This window comes from Cetorhinus maximus, chromosome 14 (assembly GCF_964194155.1).
Source record: "Cetorhinus maximus chromosome 14, sCetMax3.hap1.1, whole genome shotgun sequence".
NCBI lineage: Eukaryota > Metazoa > Chordata > Chondrichthyes > Lamniformes > Cetorhinidae > Cetorhinus > Cetorhinus maximus.
The window spans coordinates 4,414,703-4,439,090 of record NC_135892.1 but is presented as its reverse complement, the minus strand read 5'-3'; the positions used below and the strand labels follow the sequence as shown (position 1 = coordinate 4,439,090).

Genomic DNA, 24,388 nt, shown 5'->3' with positions numbered 1-24,388 from the left:
AATGCATTTATTTTGAGGCCCTGTGCAAATGGGAGCGCTTCATTAGCTGTCAGCTGGTGGTGTTCTAAGGAAGATCTTCAAACTCTTTCGAGTTATCAACAGTCACAGATTGCAACTCTTTCGAGTACAATCACAGTTCTTGGTTTTCCGGGAGCGGGACATGAACCCACAACCCTTTGATTCAAAGGCGAGGGTGCTATGAACTGAGCCACAGCTGACACCAGGTGCGCACAGAACTGTCGGTTGCTAATCATGGAGTTGATGAGTTGTAGGGATTTCACACAGCAGCTGATTTTGGAGAGTTTCAGCAGCATGCCTGTAAGCCACACTGTCATTAGCACAGGATAAGTCAACTAAGGCAGTTCCTGTCTTCAGGCCTTTCTGAAAACTGGCCTCAATATGTAAAGCAGTGCTAGGACCTGCTCAAAGTAGGTTGTGACCTATGTGAAAACCTGCCTGCTGGGGGAGCATTGCTGTTTCCAGGGTGGGATTCGGTCTGTTTAGGAGGCATTCCAGAACTTTATATCTTATTGACAGCAGAGCGATGGGACAGATGCATGGGTTGTCGAATGGCCTCTTTAGCTTGGCAATGGCCACTGTCTTGAATTGGCACCAGATGTTTGGAATGGTTCCCGTGCTGTGGATGTTGGTGAACAACTTTGCTAGCCACTTCCTTCCCCTGATCCGATGTTCTTCGGGAATTCTGGGTAAATCCCATCGACTCCAGCTGCTCTGCGTGACTTAGTTGCCATGAGGGCACTATCTACTTCCTCTTGTGTGTGAGGCTTGAGAGGTCGGACTGCCCTAGGGCAGTCTTGAGAGACTGCATTGGGGCTGTTTTTACTGCCTGCTTATCTTCCCTGCTGGCCGGTATCTTTTGAGTTTATTAGGAGCTGTGAAACGATGGCATCAGCATTGGCTGGGCCACTGGTATGGTTGTTGCTTGGTTGCTCCTAGGGGGCATTGGAGTTTTCAAGCTTTGAGTACGTGAAGTCAATCTTCCCAGCTGTTTCCCACCATCTTGAGGCATCCTTCATCAAGGGACTCAGTGTTGTTGCCACATCGGGATCTTTGTTTTCCAGTATTCTTCCAGGAGCCGTTCACTTTCCAGTGTCTAACAGGGATTGGGGGTTTTTCTACAGGCCTGGGGAACAAATTTGGTGGCTGCCAGTTTGAGAAGTCATGGAAAGGAGTTGTAATTATTGGGAAGGAATGGGATCCGGTTAATGGTGGTTTCTAAGTATCAGCTGTGGGCACCCCAGTTGCCCTTCCACAGATTCCAGCGTGATTTGGCTGTGAGTTTATGGATGGTAATTCTGGACTGCTGCAAGTGAGGGTTAGGTGATGTTGGGAGTGAAGGAAGACGGGCAGCATTTATCAGGGCACATTAGCAGTCGGCCATTGCTAATGCAGGACATAAAGTTAAAATCAGGTGAGTAGTCCTTCTTCCACCTAGCAGAATGGATTGTGCCAGGCTGTTTTGCACAGTGCACAAGTTCTAACTTGAGAACAGAGGCCCATGCTGACAGTTGTTCTCCTGCAGTGTTGTTACTGAGGTACCCCCACGTGAGTGTTGGCTGCTGAAGTCGCCAGTGTAGATGGTTGGGAATGCTGCAAGCTGTATTACAATGCTCAGCCACATTTGGTGCCTTGTAGGCATTTGTCTAGTAGGTGAAGCACAGATGTTTCTGACAGATATGATAAAATGCAGTTTAAATGCAAGTTTTTCCTTTTCCTTTCTCTCCTACATTTTGACGTTTGCACTGGATTTATTTCTGTTTTGAAGAGTTTTGGTGTTCAGGAAGCCTTTAGCACAACTCAATGGTGAATCAGTATACCTGAATCTTTCTGATGGCCAAGAGATTTTACTTCTGATTTGGACAATTGGGCTTTAAACTCAGCCACGGTGAAGATGCTGTCTTATTTCTGATTATAAGCATATTAGGAAATATACTAACAATGCAATCAAACAAACCATTTCTGGTTTCACTGTTTCACCATTACTACACATATCTGTACCTTTAATCGTTCTGATAATGGCCTGTCTGAAGCAATTTCAAGTACTGATGTATTAGTGTCTTGTGTGCTTTGACGCAAAACTGTGGCACTGCTCAAGGTTGCTTTCTTCCCAGCATGCAAAGCCATGACATGCTCTGAAAGAAGGTTGTCATGATCTTCATTTGGAGTATCAAGCAGAATAAATACCAAATCGAATCTTGAAAGTAGGGCACTTCCCATTCTGAAACAGTAAATATAATTAATTAAAGCTACCTCACGCGTAATATAATTGTTTGTTGCCAAGGTATTTCTGCATTCATTTCATCCTGTAGAAATTGTATAGCCTATAATTCATACTGGTCAGCAAAACATTGCTTAATATTCCTCCATGCTGAAAGAAAGATAATTATAAATGGATGTGCTTTGCAAGCAAATTAAAAACTATGATGAATGACTTCAGAGAAATTTGAAAATTTTATGTTGAACTAATAGTCTATTGGCTTGCTTTCTTCATTTTTAAAATTTATATCCAGCCTGTTAACATCCCAAAAATAACTTGTACTGAAAAGTTTTAAAGGCTGACTATGGATTACTTCCATGCTATTTAACATTCTCTCTTCCTTTAAACTCCAGTTGCCCCTTTGACAGTACAGCTGATACAAGGAATTGTGAGGCAAGAATTTTGAGGGAGAAATGCATGTACTGCTACTAAATAATGCAGACTTTTGGGAGGGCCAGCATACAACCACTAAACCACAAGTTTCAGTCTTTTCATATCGCCTGAACTGCCAATACAGAAAATTATCACAAGTGTTAACTATACAAGCACAACTTACTTTAAGTTCTCAGAGACTGTTTTAGCTTTACTGTAGTGGCCTCCAACTGGATTAGCAGCTGCAAGAATGGAAGTTCTGGCTGGCAAATTGCAAACAATTCCGGCTTTGGCTAGGCTGATACTCTGCTGCTCCATGGCTTCCAGTAAGGCTTGGTGCTGGTTTCCCATTTTATCAAATTCATCAATGCAACAAATGCCTGAAAGAAATCAGAGGAAAATAGAAATTTTATGATTATAACACAGATATCAATTCTACCAAAATCACAGAATCTCACAGTGCAGAAGAGGCCCTTCAGCCCATTGAGTCTGCATCGACACGTGAGAAACACCTGACCTACCTACCTAATCCCATTTACCAGCGCTTGGCCCATAGCATTGAATGTTATGACGTGCCAAGTGCTCATTCAGGTACTTTTTAAAGGATGTGAGGCAACACGCCTCCCACCACCCTCCCAGGCAACGCATTCCAGACTGTCACCACCCTCTGGGTAAAAAAGTTTTTCCTCACATCCCCCCTAAACCTCCTGCCCCTCACCTTGAGCTTATATCTCCTTGTGACTGACCCTTCAACTAAGGGGAACAGCTGCTCCCTATCCACCCTGTCCATGCCCCTCATAATCTTGTACACCTTGATCAGGTCACCCCTCAGTCTTCTCTGCTCCAACAAAAACAACTCAAGTCTATCCAACCTCTCTTCATAACTTAAATGTTTCATCCCAGGCAACATCCTGGTGAATCTCCTCTGCACTCCCTCCAGTGCAATCACATCCTTCCTATAATGTGGCGACCAGAACTGCACACACTACTCCAGCTGTGGCCTCACCAAGGTTCTATACAACTCCAACATGACCTCCCTACTTTTGTAATCTATGCCTCGATTGATAAAGATGTGTCCCATATGCCTTTTTCATCACCCCACTAACATGCCCCTCCGCCATCAGAGATCTATGGACACGCCAAGGTCCCTTTGTTCCTCAGGGCTTCCTAGTGTCATGCCGTTCATTGAATACTTCCTTGTCAAATTACTCCTTCCAAAGTGTATCACCTCTCACTTTTCAGGGTTAAATTCTATCTGCCACTTATCTGCCCATTTGACCATCTCGTCTATATCTTCCTGTAGTTCAAGACACTCAACCTCACTGTTGACCACCTGGCCAATCTTTGTGTCATCCGCGAACTTAATAATCCTACCCCCCAAATAGTCATTTATGTTGTTTATATAAATGACAAATAATAGGGGACCCAGCACAGATCCCAATGGTACGCCTCTGGACTCTGGCTTCCAGTCACTAAAGCATCCTTCTGTCATCACCCTCTGTCTCCTACAATTAAGCCAATTTTGAATCCACCTTATCAAATTACCCTGTATCCCATGTGCATTTGCCTTCTTTATAAGTCTCCCATGTGGGACCTTGTCAAAGGCTTTGCTGAAATCCATATAAACTACATCAACTGCACTACCCTCATCTACACACCTGGTCACCTCCTCAAAAAATTCAATCACTTCAATCAATTCAAATAAATCAGGAGTGAAATCTTCACTTCGATACATAGAGATTTTACTTCTGAGCTGATGTAAAATCTCATGGCACTGAAGGGGGCCTTTCAGCCTATTGTGCCTGTGCTAGCTCTTTGAAAGAACTGTTCAGTTTAAAAGTTCCACATGCAACTTTCTCCCCCTAACCATACAAATTAGTTATCTTCATGTACATGTCCAATTGCCTTTTGAAATCTCCTATAAAACTCGATTTCATTACTCTTTCAGGTCTTAAGAACAACTGGCATCATAAAGCAGCTTTAACATTAGTACGACATCCCAAGGCACTTCACAAGAGCACGTTAAAGCAAAATTTGACAGTCATATAAGGAGATATGAAGGCAAATGACCAAAAGCTTGGATGAGGTGGTAGGTTTTAGGGAGCATATTAAAGGAGGAAAGAGAGGTAGGGATGCAGAGAGGCTTAAGGAGGAAATTCCAGACCTTGGGACCTCGGCAGCTAAAGGCACAGCCATCAAGGGAGAAGCAATTAAAATCAGGGATGATCTAGGAGGCCAGAATCAATGAGACAACCACCTTTGTAAAAAAAAAAATTCTCCTCTGGTTCCTTTGCCAATTATTCGAAATCGGAGACTTGTCAATTGAAACAGTTTCTCCCTGGTTACTTTCAACACACTTTGTCATTTTGAACACCTCCCTTAGGTCTCCCTGGACCTTCCCTTTCTGAGAAAAACAGGCCGAGGCAGAACTAGTGATTTGCATAGGTTTAGCATGACTTCCTCATTTCTGCATTCATTACCCAGTGCCCCATACTCTTTCTGAAACACATCAACTTGCATTGCCACCTTCAAGAATTTGCAAATATGTACTACCAAGACTCTGTTTTTGTACCCCTTTCAAAACTGTACTATTTACATTACACTACCTTTCCAGATTGTCCCTCCTAAAGTGCATCACTTCGTACTTACTCACATTAAATTGTATCTGGCTTGTGCCTGTCCAGTTCACCAGTTTGTCTATGCCCTCCTGAAGACTGCAACTATCCTGCTCATTGTTTACTGTATTGCCAAGTGTTGTAAATTCACAAACTTCTAAAATTGTACTTCCTATATCCAAGTCCAGGTCATTTAAATTCAACAAGACTACCAACTACTTTTGGGGGGAGGGGGGCAATGCATACATCTCAGTCAGTAAACATCTGTCCACCATTACTCTGATTGTAGTTGGCAAAGGGATAGGAAGCAAAGATATCATTCTGATAGGGAAGGGAACAGAAAATATTTTGTCACAGTCAATTCCACAAAACACAGGACCCACATGATTGAAAATTTTCAAATATATAAAAACAATAAATTAAACAGGAAAAATGGAATACAGAATTATTTGGATGAAAACAAAGAACAAATAGTTAAGGAATAAGAATGAATGCAATGACAGAGGGTACATAGCTTGTTGGGAATAGGTTTCAGAACATAACACCAATGCCTGATTTGAAGGGTTTAATAATGAGGACCTGCAATAGACAAAAAGCAAGCCCGACTAGTACCTTGTAACATAGTTTGAAATTAACCGATGCCATAGGTTCAATCAAATCCCAATTTTTCAGCATGCACGAAAATGTTCCATTCGCAAATGCAAATATCTTTGCTACAGCTATGAACATACCAGAACTGTTATTTTCAGGAATGTAATTACCACCCCCTATCCCTTGGTGACAAACTAACCGTGGTCAAGAGTGCCTGAATCTGAGTCCACTACTCCACAGCACACTGCATCGACGCTCGCTACCACAGTGAGAAATACTCCCAGGGCACATGTACTTTGTAGTTGATGACTGTGTTAATTAGCTGTGCATTGTCATCACCATATAATCAATTAATTACCTTGATCGCCAAGTACAAGAGCCCCTGCTTCCAGCGCAAAATCTCCAGATCCACTGTCCCTTGATAGAGTTACAGTAAGCCCAGAACTGGTGGTGGTGTTACCACAGACATATACTCCCCGTGGGGCAATATTACACACTGCCTAAAAATAAAATTGCAAGTGGGCACGTCAACATAAAATATAGCTAAATACACAAGTGCATAATTAGCACTTAAGACAATAAATAAAAGCAAAACATCAAACATGCACCTGATGTCTTTTGAAAATCAAATAATGCATTAACTCTGAGCACTGGTTTTACTGTTAATATTTTATAGCACTTCTCTCTCCTTTAAGTAATATTCTCAACTAAATGGACTACACATCAACTCAAATAAAATCACCCTCCATAGTTCTTTCAAGAAAAATTTTATCCCGCAGGAAATGTCTACCTAAAATGGAAGGCAGCACAAAAATAAGTATAAGGAATAATATATAAACAGATTTATATTTTACTGTTATTAACAGTTCCCTCTATTCTAATGAGGTAATCCACAAGATTGGTATATAAATCTCAACTTTGTTCATTTGTACACTTTCTTGAAAATATTACCTTTTACCCAGCAAAATTATGCATCTTTCATCCAAAAGCAAAGGCCTTGAAATTGTTCAGATATTAGCATTGAGCCTTTAACACATTCATCATATGTAGTATGCTTCTTTTATAGTGGCTTACAACATTTACAAAAATGTTGCCAGAGCTTGAAAATTGCAGCTATGAGGAAAGATTGGATAGGCTGGGGTTGTTTTCCTTGTAACTGAAGAGGCTGAGGAGCGACCTGTTTGGGGGTGTACGAGGTTGAGGGACCTGGATAGAGAAGACAGGGCTGCCCTGTTTCCCCTAACGGAGGAGAGGTCAATTACCAGGGGCAGAGATTTAAGACGATTGGTAGAAGAATTAAACGGGTCATGAGGGAAAACTTCTTCAGCCAGAGGGTGGTGGGTGTTTGGAATTTGCTGCTTGGTTTGGTGGAGGAGGCAGAAACCCTCAACTCATTTAAAAAGGTAACTGGATCTGCACCTAAAATGCTGTAACCTGTAAGACTATGGATCGGGTGCTGGAAGGTGGGATTAGAATGAACAGCTAGTTTTTTTACTTTTACTTTTTTTAACCAGCACAGACATGATGGGCTGAATGGCTTTTTTGTGTGTCATAACTCTTCTATGGTTTCTATGGTGGACGCAATTCATAAAAAGCATCAAATGGCATAATTGTGTTTTGTTCCATAGACAAGGTCAAGAATGCAGAGGCATAGCAAAAAAAAACGTCCAGGATAGAATGTATTCTTTTTTTAAAAAAAAAAGTCCCTAGTTTGCCCACCACATCCTACATCAGGATCAAGTTCAGCTAAATCTGACTCACTTGGAAAACAAAACATTGCCCTGTGGAACTAAACTTAACTGACTGGTAGAAAACACCAAGATTCCCATAATGTGGTAGTGCTTAGCTCCAGCACTGTGGAACTCAGTGGGGCAGACAGTCACTCGGGTATCATAATTGGGCTCAGCAGGGTAATGGAAGAAAATTTATCCGCAGGGTTTCTGCTTCAGACCACTGTCCGCTATACAGATGCCGATTCTAGGCATTTGGATACCCTGATGTCTCCCTTGCTCTTAACAATTTGTCAACACTCAAAACAATGGGTACTTGAACAAGAGGCCAGCTGACACTCTAGCAACTGTTCCTTAGTAGCAATCCACATCAAGAGGGAAAATACATTGAAGACATTTTTTTCAAACAAAAGAATGATTTATACAAGTTTTAAAATCCTTACATTTTGCCTACAAAAGGAGATTTTTTTCTTGTACATGATAAACTTTACTTGCCTGCAACATTTGACTCTTTCCAAGTCCGGGATCACCAACTATAAGCATGTGAGGATCACCTCGGATGGGAATGCGATTTTGATCATCCACATATTTTTGGCAGCCTCCAAAAAGCGTCAGTGCCAATCCTGCTTTGACAAGCTACAAAGAAAACAACCCATTATCAGAAACTTTCATTTGACAAGACAAAATTAAACAAATTTTTTTGAGCACAAAAAAGCTGTATAATTAATCATTTACAAATTAATGGTAACTTTCTTACTGTACCATGACACTCACCTCATGACCATATATAGCAGGACACAATGAGCTGCAAAACAAATTAAGATCTGTAGTTGCCTTTCAAACTTATACCAAACATCAATTTTAAATAAATAGGATACAACATACTTAACAAATAATTTGAGAAGATTGTCTTCAGCCTGAATCTCTTGAATTGCATAAAGCTCTTTAAGTGTAAACTCCATGGAGGTTGTTTCACCAGATACCTCTTCAGAACTCACATTCCTCCGTCCTTTACTATTACTGATAGAGTTGGCCTCAATGTACAAAAAAAACATGCACTTGTCATCTTTGTTTCTAGTCTTCCCTAAAAAGTCAAGGAAAGCAGAGTAATGAATAGATATACAGCAGAATACAGCTAAAATACAGCTAAAATACAGAGAACTAGTGAACCTTCCATGGCCTTAATCAGAGGAAAGAGAGTCAGGTCAAAAATATATTATGGCCCGTCTTCAGGCACATAACTGACAGCATGCTTCTCACGGGCGTCTGAATCAGAAGACCCCGAGGGTCAAGAGTTGTTGGGCCCCCAACATCATTTTAGTAACTATGGCAACTGCTGGTGCCTGTTGTGGCTCCAGGGGTAGCTCACCACTTTGCTGAACTCCAACTCAGGCAGCAACATGGAGACTTTTTCAGCTCCGCACAACATTGCACGTAAAAAACGCGTTACTTGTTGCTTCAGTGCAAGCTTAGATTACCCGTAACAAATTTCACAAAAGGGTTGCGAAATGAACACAGGACACACATTTCAATATCAGAAAGAGGCCTATACTTATTTCAGAGGGCCCATATTTAAAAAACAGCTCTGACAAATTTGGCAGTAGCCCAAATGCACATACAGGTGTTACCATTAATTTCAAATGTTCTGGGAGTGTGACATTCTTACCAAATCAAGCATTTTAATCAATTAACAGATAAGCAATTCTCTTGGAATATGCCATGAATAAAGCTCAGTAAGTATCACATTAGTCTCAATCACTTCTTTTGGTTCAGAGATTGTGCTGACAGTCATGGTAGTTACCATATGTAGTGTAGATTTATTTTTATATTGTGCCAGAAATGAAATAATACTGGCTACATGCATTGCACAGAATAGCACAGGTTGGAAAGTATTTCAAAACTGTCACATATTTAGGTGCTTCAGAAAAGATTGCAAGGATCTCAACCACATGATGGCTTTACTGCCTTGCAACATGATCAGTTTTCCAATATAAATGTGACATAGCAGCACCCAGCCAGGATTTGAGCACATCCACGTCAACATACACATTGATATAAATGCTAGCTTCTGGGTAGACCACTCCAGGACACAACAGTAATCTCCATCATCAGAAACATGCCAGGTGAAGGCCTAAAATGGCAGTTCTTCATAGGAACAGAAATTAGTAATAAAAACCAATATGACCTGAGTTTTGTAAGATTTTATAGACTGGTGCACGAATAAGAATAGTTACTCCGCAATGTACTCATTTCAACTCTTTTAAACTATTTCCATCCCTTTTCTTCTATGGATATGAAGATAGAGAAAGAGAAAAGGAGATCTTATAATACAGGCTGAGGGGATCGAAGACAGAGGTAGATGAAGCTGTATAAAAGTTGTCACACAGGCATTTAGTGGTTGGTGCAAATATCCTGGACAGCAAAGTGTTCAATTTATGCAAATTTTGGTCATACCTTCACTAGTGTTTGCCACCTTGACAATCCCTGTGACAGTTACCATATCTCCTGGAACACAACTGTCAACTAAGTCTTGGATAAGCTCACATTCTATAGTTCGAGGGATTCTTCCGGCCTCTCTCTTATCATCTGATGCAAGCTCCTGTAATCTGGAAAAAAAAATCCAAGCAGATATACTACTTTACCCAAATGTGAAAAGGCCTTTCCATATTAAAACAAACACATTTGTGCATAGCAAAATTCACTCGTGTTTCAAAATAAACATTATCCTGGAGACCCATTAGTTCTATAGCATCTCAGCTCCATGCTGAAATTTTCTAGATACAGAAACAAATACTGAATTTTTACATCAATGCAGCTACTGAAGTGAGAAGATGAATATTTAAACCCCCACAGTGCCACGTGTCATTAAATATATTAGAAATGGCACAGTCACAACATACCCATGTGGCTAACAATGTCAGCATACCATTGCATGACACAGCCATGTAAACAGAAGTCTTGCAAATAACGATTCTCCCAATGCCTCCAGCACCCAAACACCAGAGGAAAAGGTTGTTTTCTTGAACACTCATACCCTGTTGAAGCAAATTCTGCACCCCACCCCATCCTCACCTGATGGAACAGTCAGTCTTCCCTCCCATGGTGAGGCCAAATCATGCCCTTGCACCTACTCCATCCATCAACAAATAAACTCTCTCCTATACTTAGTTCAATTATCTCTACAAATTCTAACACTGCTTGATCTGAAAAGTACCTTTGGTATTGACTGAAACATGAGAGATCGCCTAATTATTTTTTTAATTCTCTCATGGGATGAGAAAGTCACTGGCAAGGCCAGCATTTGTTGCTCATCCCCTGTTGAAGGTGGTGGAGAGCCTTTTGAACCGCTGCAGTCTATTGGGTATAGTTACACCCAAGTGTTGTTAGGGAGTGAGTTCCAGGTTTCTGACGCAACAACGGTGAAGGGATGGTGATATAGCTCTAAGACAGAATGGTGTGTGACATGGAGAGGAACTTGGCAGGTGATGGTATTCCCATGTGCCTGATGCCCTTGTCCTTCTAAGTGGCAGAGGTTGCAGGTTTGATAGGTGCCATTGAAGGAGCCTTGGCAAGTTGCTGTAATGCATCTTGTAGATGGTATACACTGCTGCCACAATGTTCAATGGTGGAGGGAATGAATGGTTAAGATGGTGGATGGAGTGCCAATTACACGGGCTACTTTGTCCTGGATTCTGTTGAGCTTCTTCAGCTGCATTCATCTAGGCAAGTGGAGACTATTGCATCACTCTCCTAACTTGCACCTTGCAGATGGTACTTAGTCTTTGGGGCAGCAGGTGAGTTACTGGCTGCAGAATTCCCAGTTTCTGAACTGCTCTTGTAGCCAGAGTAGTTGTATGGCTGGTTCAGTTCTAGTCAATGGTAACCCCCCCCACCCCCCCGACCCCCCCAAGATATTGATAGTGGGGGATTCAGCAGTGGTAATACCATTGAGTGTCAATGTGAGGTGGTTAGATTCTCTCTTGTTGGAGATGATTATTGCCTGGCACTTGTGTGGTGCGAATGTTACTTGTCGCTTTGCAGCCTAAGCTGGAATGTTACCCAGATTTTGCTGCATATAGACACAAACTGCTTCAGTGTCCGAGGAGCCAAGAATGGTACTGAACACCATGCAATCATCAGTGAACATCCCCACTTCTGACCTGATGATGGAATAAAGGTCATTGATGAAACAGCTGAAGATGCTTGGGCCTTGGACACCACTGAGGAAAACCTGCAATCATGTCCTAGGACTGAGATGATTGGCCTCCAACAACCACAATCAACTTCCTTTGAGCTTGGTAGCACTCCAACTAATGGAGAGTTTTCCCCCGCAATTCCCATCGATTTCAATTTTGCTAGAGCTCCTCGATGGCACACTCGGTCAAATGCTGCCTTGATGTCAAGGACAGTCCCTTTCACCTCAACTCGAGTTCAGCACTTTTGTCCATGCTTGGACCAAGGCTATAATGAGGTCAGGGGCAGAGTGGCACTAGCTGAACCCAAAGTGAGGATTAGCGAGGTTATTGCTATATAAGTGTTGTTTGATAGCAGTCAGTGGCACCTTCCATCACTCTGCTAATGATGGAGAGTGGATTTATGATACAGTCTTCTTCTTATCGTGTCCACGGACAGTCTATACACGGCCCAGCCAGAACTGGACACATTTTTGTGCCGCCTTGTTGAATTCGGCAAGATCTGCAACAATGCAGGGTTCCTCTAGCAATAGACATTGCAGGAGATGTTGCATAGTCTGTGGCTCAATTCCACATTCACAAGTTGTCGGGCTGGTTGTATATCCCCATTTGCTTAGTGACACCTTTGAACGACCTACGCCAGTCCTAAGTCTGTTAAGGCACTTCCAGGTTGCCCAGTCGCAATTAGCTCCTGGGGGAAGGCTTTCATCTGGTAGAATTTCCATCGCTGGGGGTTGTTCGAGACTGGCGAGCCGATCTTTCCACAAAGCGATGTGGGCTTCAGATGGGGTTGATTGTAATAGAACAACACTGTTCATGAAGCTCTTCCTTGACTTTAGGCAGCTGGGTGTAGGTGTATGACCATGTAGAGGGTGCCTCTCATCTGATGTTTGATGGAGTCGCTCTTTCTTGTTGGCTACCATTCTTTTTATATCAGAGGGAGCGATACCCACCAGGATATATAGGCTGTTGGTGTTTGTTGGTTTTAAACAACCTGTGATAAGTCACGGGGCCAAGGTAGAAGCGTTCACGTCGTGTCCCTGTTTCAACAAATTCTACCACCACCACGCACAGCAAGTAGTGTACGATACTGTAATTGGCGGAATTTGTCCTGTTTCTGTGGACATGATATACGTGGGCAATTTCCCATATTGTCAAGTAAATGCCACTGTTGCAGCTGAACTGGAATAGCTTGGCCAGGGGCACAGCTAGTTCTGGAGCACAAGACCTCAGTACCACTCAATGTTGTCAGGGCCCATATAGCCTATGCTGTATCCAGTGCCTTCAGCCCGTTCTTGATATTATGTGGAGTGAATCAAATTGACATTGGCACCCATGATGTTGGAGACCTCAGGAGGAGGCCGAGATGTATTATCCAATAGAATCACAATGCCATGGTCAGGCCCTTCTGGTCAGCTGAAGTGAATAATAACTTATTTTTAAAAACTAAAAATACAGAAACTGCAAATATCTTTAATAAAAGGTTCACTTACTTGATAGATTGCCAGTCTACAGTGACTGTTAATGAAGAGCTTCTATTCGGTGTAAATGATCGACTGCGACAATCTGGTGCTAAACACTTTAAAAAGAAATTGAACTTAGTTTCCTCAAATAATTCTAAACTTATTTTTTTCTCTCTGACATGATAACATAATACCTTTGTAGGAAGTGTGTATTTTCCGTCGGGAAGAGGTAGGCTCTGGATATCTCCACATGTATAACATGTAAAGGCCATTCTAGTGCAGAAAGGTTTGACATTGCTGACACGGACAACTGTTCCACGCAGAGAAACATATTTTCCATAGCAGTTAGCTCGTAAATTTTTCAACAGCGTCAAAGGCTCATAGTTATAGACCCTAAAAACATACACATTTTGCATGAGATTTGGATGCGTATTTCATGAAAGTAAAAATGATACATCTCTGATGTTTTCACCACACTGTGGCGTTAGACCTTATATGCAGGTGTTTTATGAATACAAAATCTGGGCTTATGACAAATCATAATTGAACAAGTGGGTGCCAAATCAATCGGCAAACTGGAAACAGGAATAAAAAAATTTTGTATTTTTTAAAAAAACATAGAAATGCATCGCTAACACAGATTTCTTATCCATCACATTCAAACTTCTGTGTTGCACCTCAAAAAAATCAAAAGGTAGTAATTTGACACAAGCTAAAATGCATAAAACCCCGGGTATCTTTGGAAATCATAAAATAAACAAACACAAAGCGCTGGAAAATGCAATTGGTTGGCAGCATCTGTGGAGAGAGAAAAAGAGTTCACACTTCGAATCTAATATGACTCTCCTTCGCAATTTCTGGGAAGTGTTCTGAAGAGTCATATTGGACTCAAAACATTAACTGTTTTTATATCCCCACAAATACTGCCAGACCTGCGGAGTTTTGCCAGTGCTTTGTTTTTATTTCAGATCTCCAGCATTCACAGTATTTTGATTTTATTTATATAAAAAAAGTGATCAAACTTTCCACTCACCTTGTTTTAATTTTAGACCCCTTGCCAATGCCATCAATTTAGGTCTTCACTGACCACTCTGCTGTCTTACCAAGGACTTCATTACCTCTCCAGTTACTTTCCTATGCTGTACTGAGTGTTAGTATCTGGTTCAACCCAAAATTAAGCTTCAAACTCCAATCCTATCCATCTTTAAAACATTTACTTGTACCTTTCCAACAGCACCCTTTCAGACCAGTACAAAATTATCTGTATAAAAATAGTTACAATCCCAAGTAATTAGAGAACAAATATAATTATTATGACACAGCAGTTGGTAAAGGCTGAGTTGTTTGAATCCCAGACGGAGACTTGAACAACTGTCATAACCTATATTTTCAATTGGTATGTTTGAAATGCAGCTCTGAATTCAGAAATGAAACCACCAAGCCTCAAGAGGTTTTTTTTATATGAACTAAATTAAACATTTATTAATTTAACAACAGATTAAACACATACACGTCTACAAATTACTACCATAATAACTTTTAAACAAATCCCCAAATTAATCACTCCCAGGTAAATCTTCACCAAGGCAACAATAACCATTAGACTTTAAACAGACACCAGGCAAAGCACATTTAAACTTACGAATTCAAAATGAGATCCCTTGCAATTTGGTTCCTTTGCAGACACAGTTGTAGGGCTTACAAGCTGCTTAGATCTTACATGCCTCTGACCTGCACATACAAAACTCCTTTCCGTTTATACCTAGCCTTCCCTTTGAATGTAAATTCTCATTGTATCACTAGGTCTTTGAACTCCACCTCTTCTAACAATAAAACTCCTTTCATAGCACCAATTTTATTAGTAATATAAACAGTTTGGTGTCTCCTTGCTAGGTACAAAATTTTACTCCCTTCTTTTGAATGGTTTATTCAACAAATGCAAATATTCTCTTTATCTTCTAATCTTGTGTTTATCTAATTAACATCTCAAACTACTATACAAAGCAAAAACAGAATTACCTGGAAAAACTCAGCAGGTCTGGCAGCATCGGCGGAGAAGAAAAGAGTTGCCGTTTCGAGTCCTATACAAAGCACTCAGACTAGCTGGTTTTAATCCAATTAAGCCACATACAGACAAAGACCCTCCTACAGGTCCAAATTAAAAATAATTTCCAATAACATTATACACATTAATATCTCTTCATGACATAATGACTCTAGATATCATGGCAAATTCTAGCTTAACTGGGATTCTTGTTGGAATGACCAAGCCTTTAATATCTGGAGTATGGCAAGGAAAGAGAGAGAGAGAAGGACCAAAGAATCCCATAGTTTCCTAAAATCCACTGACATTTCCAACACTTGTGCATATGACAAAGCACATCACACAATAGCCAACAAAAATTTCCCAGGATAAAGTTTTTTCAATGTACAATAACTTGTTTCATAAAGTGCTGAAAAGTATTATTATTCTTTGTTGTCTATGCAGAACCCCTGGTCCTGATCAAGTGGAAAATGTCAGTCAATAGCTAGGAAAAATCTTAACATACAAATAGACATAGATAATACAGAAAATTCTCTGTTTATACCAGATTTTGTCTTCACTTAACCCTTCAAGAAAATATTTGCAAGTAACCAAAAAGTTTCAAACTCACCTTGCATGAATGAAGGGAACATTTACAATTGGAGTATCTTCATTTGGTAGCCCCCGTTCCAATTGGGCTGCCTGTCTTTCAAGATCTCTAGTTATTACCTGAATGTGTGCAGTATAAGCAACATATTAATTTAAGACTTCTAAAAAAAAATAAGTGTTCAATTAACTTATGACAAATGAACTGTCAAATAAGACCTTCAGAATAATAATAATAGTAGAAAGGAGTAATAGTGTAAGTTACATTTTTTCAAAAAGAATATTTATTTTTATTTTTCATTTTTCTACAAGAAGTGGAGGAATATAAATCACAAAACATACATTGTAATCCTCTAAAATTAAGAAAATGATGTCTGTTGTCCAATATGCACATTTAATTGAATGGTTATGCAGAGAAGAGTTATGTAATCTTAACCTGGTGAACTGCCAATCCCAAGCAATCCAACAATTTTTCTGGCATATCCTTCAATTCAGTGGCTAAATTTGGCATGAGGGCTTTTAGTTCGTCATCATTTACAAGTTCCTTAAAGTCAATCAGGATGCTTCCTTTTCTTTCTATTTCATCCTTTGGAGAGAAATATTTTACACTTTCAAGTGAATTGCACTTTCAACTTTTCTTATCGCTATTTGTACAATTGTGAACAGTCAGCCAGCAACATCAAATTAATTTTCTTTTAACTAATATTCCTGTAGAATATAGATAGGAGAGTGCTGTATGTCATTGATGAAATTTTTCTGACTGTTGCAGCATTTTTAAACATTTAAAGACTTAATTGGTAAAACATCTTCAAGTGTGAAAGCGTTCTTCTGATATTAAAAATATAAACAGCGTGGCAAAACTTCAAATCAAATTCTTAATTCTACTAAATCCACACCTTAAATTTATTAAAAATAACACATTAGAAAAAGATTAATAGCCAAATTTATTTACAATAAATAATTAAGTTTCATAAATACTATTGTTTCCTTGCACCCTCCCCAGCCCACCCACCCCACCAGCGAGCCAAACTACTAGTTAAGAAAGACTATCCCACTAACAGTAAACATTGACACTAGCAAAATCGAAGATGAAAGGCCAAAGTTCTTACCTTGTCATACAAATCGATATGGTTTGTGAAAAACTTTTCAAATGCGCTAATCTTCCGTACAAAAGGGGAGCTCCCAACATAAGCTTTGGAAGAATAAAGTCAAATATAAGTTTTTGCTTGAAATCCCTCAACATTTTAGCGCAGTTACACCGAGCACAATTAAACTAGCCAATAATTACTGAAAAGCAAGCAGCTCTGCATCAGGAAATCAGCTGATGGCAACGAACCAGCCTGCCTGCTACCCGAGCCTCGAGATACCCTCAATGGTATTCTAAAACACATGTTAGAAAATAGTGCAAATCGTTCAAGGCCTTTCAGCAATTATCCACAGCAAAGATTAAAAGAGCCATTTTACAAGCCTAAAAACAAGTTGATTCACTTCATAAATGCATGGGTTGCCATAATCAATTAACTGTTATTTGCAACACTGGCTCACCCATGTACAGCCAGAACAGCCTTTACATGGGGAAAGTTGCAATAGCATCTGCAATCTCAATATTTGAGAGAGAAAGAAGGCAAGGCAACTTACTGTCAAATGGTCGTCAAGAAGGCTGTAGCCATCAAGTAAAATATCTCACTTCAGCTGGACCTGGGATATTTACATCTTAGCAGTTAGTACTTCAAATGCTTTATATTGCCAACTAAGGAAATTACTATGCATCGGCCTTATTGGGAATCCCAAAAACTACCTCCCAAATGAAAGAACAAGTTCTTTGATCGAAACTGACAAGTAGGTATGGCTCCATAGGTATAACACTAAGCAGTTAAGTTGTTAATGATTTCAAAGTAAGTACTATGCTTCCTTAAATTTCTGTGTACAGTGCTTTATTTTTTGATTTCCCCCTCCCATTTTTTCTCTAGTTTCAGCTTTTAAAGTTCAGTGTTTCACCTTAAAACTGGTTTGGGGGTAACTTTGATGGAGTCCCTTTTTGATTGTTACTAGAGATACTAGTTTTGAGACTGCACCCACGTTGTGTGATTACTCTGCCCCTGTTACAAAAGTATAATAATTTTCATAATTTTTTTTGGTTTGTTGAAAGTAGGTTTATGGGTGTTAGTGTGCATGATTCAGTCTGTGTGATTTAATTACTTTTGGAGTCGGGTAGACTGCAAGCTTGAAGTTATCAAAAGAAGTTAGGTGTAGAAATGTACTTGAAATGCTAATGTGTAAACATGGATGCTGTCTCAGCATGCAAGGTGAGGGAAATTTGCATTTTTAGTTAAGTGAAGGGATTGTTTGGATTTCAAAGGGATGTTAGTCTGTTTACGACTAGCCAGATAAGCAAGGCTAAGGCGTGTGCTTATTTTTCCCAAAGGTTACTGACAATATTGGCAATGTTGAAGTTTTTATATCATGAGAAAGGTACAATTCCAAAGACATATGAGACAATGGAATTTACATATTAAGGAGAGAGAAACATATATAAAGGAGAGTGAAAGGCTATGTGCTAGGGCCCATGTAAGATCTAACTGGAGTATGAAAAACAGCCTTCAAGAAGCCTCCAGCCATTTGTGCATAGGTCCGTTGTGTCCAGTAACTAAAGTTAGAGAAAGCCATTTGGAATTCCATTGTCAAGTGGGTACTGTGTTAACTTGCTGGGGTCTTTTAAAATCTAAAATCTATTTTGGATTGTTGCCTTAAAGGGAGTGTGCAGTTGGGAGTCAGGTTAATTCAGAATTTTAGGAGTTGTTATAGTATTAAGTAATAGTAGTCTCATGTATGTGCTTGAAATTATTTCTTTTGTTAATAAATATTTTAATTTATTTTTTAAAATCTCAAAAGGTCTTAGTGGGCTCATTACTTCTGAATTCAGTGCACACATCTTGTAATAAATACAAATTGAAAAACCGTTGTGATAGCGTGGCCAAGTTTTCCTTGTGGATTTGTTCTACCCGGCAAACGTCATCTGCCACATCATAACAGCCCCACCCTTACAGTCACAATTTTGACACAATTAGCTTGGTAAACTTTGGGCAATAGCAGCCCCAGCCCCAAGATGCTGGAGTACTTAGAAATGCCGTTTAGAGTCAGGTAAAGGTGGTTCAGCTTTCTCTTGTTGCAGTTGGTCATTACCTAGTACTTGGGCCATCAATGTTACCTGTATTTGTCAAACTAAGTCTGGATGGTAAAGCTATTGCTGATGTTGTCGATGAAACTGAATCATGAAATGGAATTCCATTCAATTGAACCATCAAGCAGGCTCACATATATTTTGGAAATGAACACAGTTAGGTTTTGGAGGAGTTTACAAGCTGCTACTCTGCATATTAATCTTAATCAATGGAGGTGCTCCCTGTCTGTTGATGTTAATGCTATTAAAATGTTGGCAAATCATTCACATGCTTCAAACTTATCTGGCATCATCCCTATGAATATTTTCTCCAGCCTCAAAAAATTCACAGCTTGAACTTTGTGCGATAATACTGTATGATTTCTCTTTTCTCTGCTTCAGTTATCCCTTTTCTTTCTATTCTAACTTAATTGGCCTTGCCTGGAATATTTGACTAACCATGTAATTGATGTCAATCATGCATGGAGCTGTCTCTGCTCTGCCTCAGCCCATATGCCAAAATACACATAATTGCTTTTATGATGTTCAGATTCGACTGTTCCAATGCTATCCTGGCTGGCCTCCCATCTTCCACCCTCCATAAGTTGAGCCCATCCAAAACTCTAAGCGATATGTTAATCTACATCAGTCCTGCTCACCCATCACCGCTATGCTCGCTGATCTACATTGGCTTCTAGTCCACCAAAGTCTCAAATTTAAAATAGTTACTCTGGTGTTCAATTTGCTCCATAGCTTCATATCTTCATGTCTCTGTAACCTACTCCAGCCCTTGAATCCTCAAAAGCCTTTGTGTTCCTTCAACTTTGTCCTCTTTGCACCCCCCTCACTTTCTTTCTCCCCCCAAAGGTGAACATGTCTACAGTTGTTTTGGCTATTAGCTCTGGAACTCCCTCTCTAATCCTCACTGTCACTCTCTCCTTCATAACACCTACTTCGTTGGCCGTGTTTTTCACCATCATTCCTAATAGCTCCTTCTCGGACTCAATTTCCGTCTATTAAACTCCTGGAAAGCACCATGGTACATTTGCCTGCATTAACGGTCTGGTATAAATGCATGTCATCTGTCTGGAAGCTCTAAGATATCCTGCTAAATATTTGGTAATCTATCGAACATCTGTCATTATTACTGTAAATACTCCTGTAAATGTCGGCCCTAGTTTTCCAGGGATCAAATCCCAAAATTTCAGGACCAAAGTATTAACCAGGAGTTATTAATGAATTGATTTCAGTGTAACTGTATAAATACTAATGGAAATGAGTGCTGGTAAATAAATGTTAGATAATTAATAGGGATGAAATATATATAGTTTATAATATTACATGATTAATATGAATTCTTTAGTGGTGTTAGATTTTACTTTATTCCATTGCAACAATCTTTTTTGAATTTCACATCAAGCGAGCCCCCCTAAAACATTACCTGCACAAAATTCGACCCTATGACTTTTAGCCAAAAAAACTGGGCTCGAAAATTTGGCTTTTACATGAGTATATATGGTAATTGAAGTTATTTTCAATACAAATAGTTTCAAAGGAAGGCTCACCTTCTGAAAAGTAAAGTTGCCACCCCTTATATGGTATAAACTGATTCAAAGTTCCTTGAATTAGGCGCGAATGAGGTGTTAGCTGTTGAAGACCTTAAAACAAAATGTGTCAATCAATAATCAGAATTATCTACCAGTGCAAATTAACATTTCACATTTTAAAATAATTTAATTTGTAATTCTTGCAACAAATTACAACTTTTAAATACTAATAACATCAGTAGTAATTTTAAAATGCAGAATCAGCATGAAATACAGTTCAAAGTTACACATTCAACTCTATTTAAGCAAAGTTTGGGAACAATTTGAAATTCAATTACAGAAATGAACATGAAATTTCTAAGTGGAGGATAACTTCAATATATGTTCATATAATAATATGTCCAGTCGAGGAATTCAAGAGGGAATTAGATGATTATTTGAAAAGAAACAATCTGCAGGGTTTTGAGGAGAAGGCAGCAGAATGGCACTAGGTGAAATACTCATTCAGAGAGTCGGTGCAGAGACAACAGGCTGAATGGCTTTGTTTTGCACTGTAACAATTCTGTGATTCTGCGAACAGCAACAGATGAAATTTCACACACTGGCAAGTGTAAATGAATGCAATCCAAGTCAATTAAAATGGATTCCGGTGGGTTAGACATGGCTTCTTCTGTTCTCAAAGTCTACCCAGACCGAAGGAAGGAAAGTCTGTCTGGCTTCTAAAATGAGTTTGAACAGTCTACATTTAAGCCCAAGTGGGAATGGGCCCATGGCACAAAACTAATTTGCTACTGATAGGCAATCTAGTTTAGAAAGGCAGCAAGCATGAAATGAGGGAAAAAATGTCACTAAGTGCCTTTTTTTAATGCTCTTCTGAGATTGGAGCGGTGGCACCTCATTGGGTAGCATCTACCAGTGTTCTACCTTTCCAAGGGATCCTTGAAAGTTGGTACTGTGTAGCTGAAATGGAAAACATGGTTCCGTTCCCCAACACTTAACATCCCTTATCTGGATGAGCAGATAAAAAAAAACTGGGTGTTAAAAACCCCAAAACTACTGCAATTTAGAAAAAAATATTACTCTAAAAATATGCTTGAAGATGCAAAAACGTGAACTTATCCTTTATCCCTTTTTAAGACTAATTATCTTTAACATGTGGCACGTACATAGTAAAAGTTGGTGTATATAACAATGCAACAAATTTTCTTTGATGGGTTTAAAATGTTGCACGAATCACAGTGTGCAGAGGTATTATCATTTGGAATTATAATAATTAGCGCAACAAAAAAAAACAGAATTTAGCAAAGTTTTGCTTACAGGCACCTGCCGCATCAGAATCAAACAAGAGGAGGAGGTCACTTGCTGTGGCAGGGGGCGTTATACTAAATTGTAGACTTACATTTTCTAAACAGTAGTGCCACTGAGTAAGAAAGGAATGGCTTCAGTCAAAAAAAGGAATGAAGTCTGCAAAAGTTCAATGATCTGGAGAGAGAATATTTTAACTTATGGTCTTAGAAATTTACAATTCGCGACTCACAACACCTTTAGAACTGCACCAAAAGGTTTTTTTTAAAAAAGATGAAATGTTCATATCTAGCAATATACTTTACATTTACAGTTCCTCCAGCCCCATTTTCATTTCTTTACTCTCCCCATTGGCACCCCTTTTGTTTTGCAACATCATTGCTGTTGTCAGATATAAGAACGGTAGCCAGCAAGAAAGAGCGACTCCGTTAAACATCAGAGAGGCACCCTCTACATGGTCATACATCTACACCCAGCTGCCTAAAGTCAAGGAAGAGCTTCATGAACAGTGTTGTTCCATTACAATTAACCCCATCTGAAGCCCGCATCGCCTTGTGGAAAGACCGGCTCACCAGTCTCAAACAACCCCCAGCGATGGAAATTCTACCGGATGAAAGCCTTCCCCCAGGAGCTAATTGCAACTGGGCAACCTGGAAGTGCCTTAACAGACTTAGGACTGGTGTAGGTCATTCAAAGGTGTCATAAGCAAATGGGGATATACAACCAGCTTGTGAACTACAAGTGAACTACTGTAGTTGTGAACTACAACTACAACTTGTGAATGTGGAACTGAGCCACAGACTATGCAACATCTCCTGCAATGTCTATCGCTAGAGGAACCCTGCACTGTTGCAGATCTTGCCGAATTCAACAAGAAGGCGCAAAAATGTGGCTGGGCCATGTATAGACTGTCCGTGGACATGATAAGAAGAAGATTGCTGTTGTCATTTTGCACCCCTCCAACCTATCCCTCATTTTCCCCATAGTTTTGCACATGCTCAAAAACTCTTAAATCTCCAGTTTTTTTCCAGTTTTGATGAAATACCAATGGCCTGAAACGTTACCCATTCTTCTCTCCCTTGATGCTGCCTGACCTGTTGAGCCAGCATTTTCTGTGTTTTACTTCAGATTTCCAGCATCCGCAGTATATATATTTTATATATTGAAATAAAGTATTTAAATATGCTGATATGGTTCTGGAATCAATTTATGTACTGGAGGCAGAAAATCTTGCAGGATTTCTCACAACAATAGCAATGATTTATCCAGCAATTAACAAAGAAAGACTTCTCATTTCTGGGGCATAAGGAATGCAAACACTAAACCAAGGAAACAATAAGAAGTAATCAACAGGTTGGGTAAAGAAGAGGATCTTAAAAAGTGAAGAAGGTGGCGTAGGAGAGGGGTTCAAGAGGATAATTTCAGGGGGTGCCACCTAGATGCCTGAAGCACAGCAATCAGTGGTGAAGTGCATAAGAAGCCAGAGTGTGTGGAACTGAGAGTATGGTGGGATTGTTGCTGTAGACAATTGAAGCAGAATGGAGGGGAAGGTCAAAAGAGATCTGGAGGCATTGAAGAATGAAAAGGCAAAGCCACAGAGTGAGATGGGAGTAACTTGTTGCCAGATAAGGTCAGCAGACGCTTGGCTGGATTAAAAAATTATGGAAGGCAGAGAATAGATGCACTGGCAGAGCAATGTAGTAATCACATTGGGAGGTGATAAAGACATGAATGAGAACTTCAACAACAGGCCACTGAGGTAGGGATGATAATGCTAGAGATGGCAGCAGGTGGAGGAGGATCTGGAATCGTGGTCAAGCAGGATGCTAAGTTTGCACACATTCTGGTTCAGCTTAAGACAGTGGTCAAGTCGAGGAATGGCATCAGGAATAAACAAAGTTTGTTGCCGATGGCACAAGGTGATAGCTTTAGTCTTTCCAGTTTTTAGCTGAAGTTAGAATAATGTCTCTGACAAGTCGCTTGGCAATACAGAAGCAGTGGAGGGGTTGAGAGAGGTAGATAAGGGAGGAACATAAAAGTTGGCCCCATGGTTTTGGATTCTATCATTAAAAGGACAAGGGAGACCAAGGAGGAATCATTAGGGTACTCTGGAAGCTGGGGGGAAGGCACCAGCAGAGATGCCCTATGTATGATCGTTCAACAGAAGAGATGTTGGGAGGGCAGTGGCAAGCTTAATGGTGTCAAAAACTGCAACAAGCATTAGAAGAGACAAAGCTTCACACTTTGAATGAATACATGATTTTAGGTAGGTCCATTTTGGTGCAGCAGGAGGTGCAGAAATCTGGTGGAAGGGATTCAACCAGGAAGGTGGAATAGAGATGGGCAAGTGCTGCATTCAGGGTCCTTGGAAATGAAAGGGAGGGCAGTAGCTTGCAAGGACAAATGGGCTGAGACTGGCTTTTGTCAGGATAGGGAGATGCTAGCGGTTTCGAAAGGCTGTGGAACAATACCCAAAAGGAGGCTAAAATGGTTCTGTACCCACAT

General features: G+C 40.0%; 1 protein-coding gene across 2 annotated transcripts in view; it reads right to left on the bottom strand.

Annotated features, from left to right (window-relative positions):
* mcm8 (minichromosome maintenance 8 homologous recombination repair factor) overlaps positions 1 to 24,388 on the bottom strand; it is a 36,282-nt gene that overhangs the window by 10,898 nt on the left and 996 nt on the right. For both annotated transcript variants that reach the window (XR_013578640.1, XM_078556413.1), the window contains exons 2-14: positions 20,597 to 20,689; positions 16,981 to 17,063; positions 16,308 to 16,457; positions 15,897 to 15,994; positions 13,437 to 13,635; positions 13,273 to 13,358; positions 10,041 to 10,192; positions 8,472 to 8,670; positions 8,361 to 8,391; positions 8,078 to 8,222; positions 6,215 to 6,352; positions 2,835 to 3,030; positions 2,020 to 2,239 (exon numbers count right to left, since the gene is read on the bottom strand). Coding sequence is in view for 1 of the 2 variants with exons in the window: in XM_078556413.1 (XP_078412539.1) it covers positions 2,020 to 2,239; positions 2,835 to 3,030; positions 6,215 to 6,352; positions 8,078 to 8,222; positions 8,361 to 8,391; positions 8,472 to 8,670; positions 10,041 to 10,192; positions 13,273 to 13,358; positions 13,437 to 13,635; positions 15,897 to 15,994; positions 16,308 to 16,457; positions 16,981 to 17,063; positions 20,597 to 20,689 (1,790 nt within the window). In the remaining variant the exon portion in view is untranslated. The remainder of the gene's footprint in view (positions 1 to 2,019; positions 2,240 to 2,834; positions 3,031 to 6,214; positions 6,353 to 8,077; positions 8,223 to 8,360; positions 8,392 to 8,471; positions 8,671 to 10,040; positions 10,193 to 13,272; positions 13,359 to 13,436; positions 13,636 to 15,896; positions 15,995 to 16,307; positions 16,458 to 16,980; positions 17,064 to 20,596; positions 20,690 to 24,388) is intronic.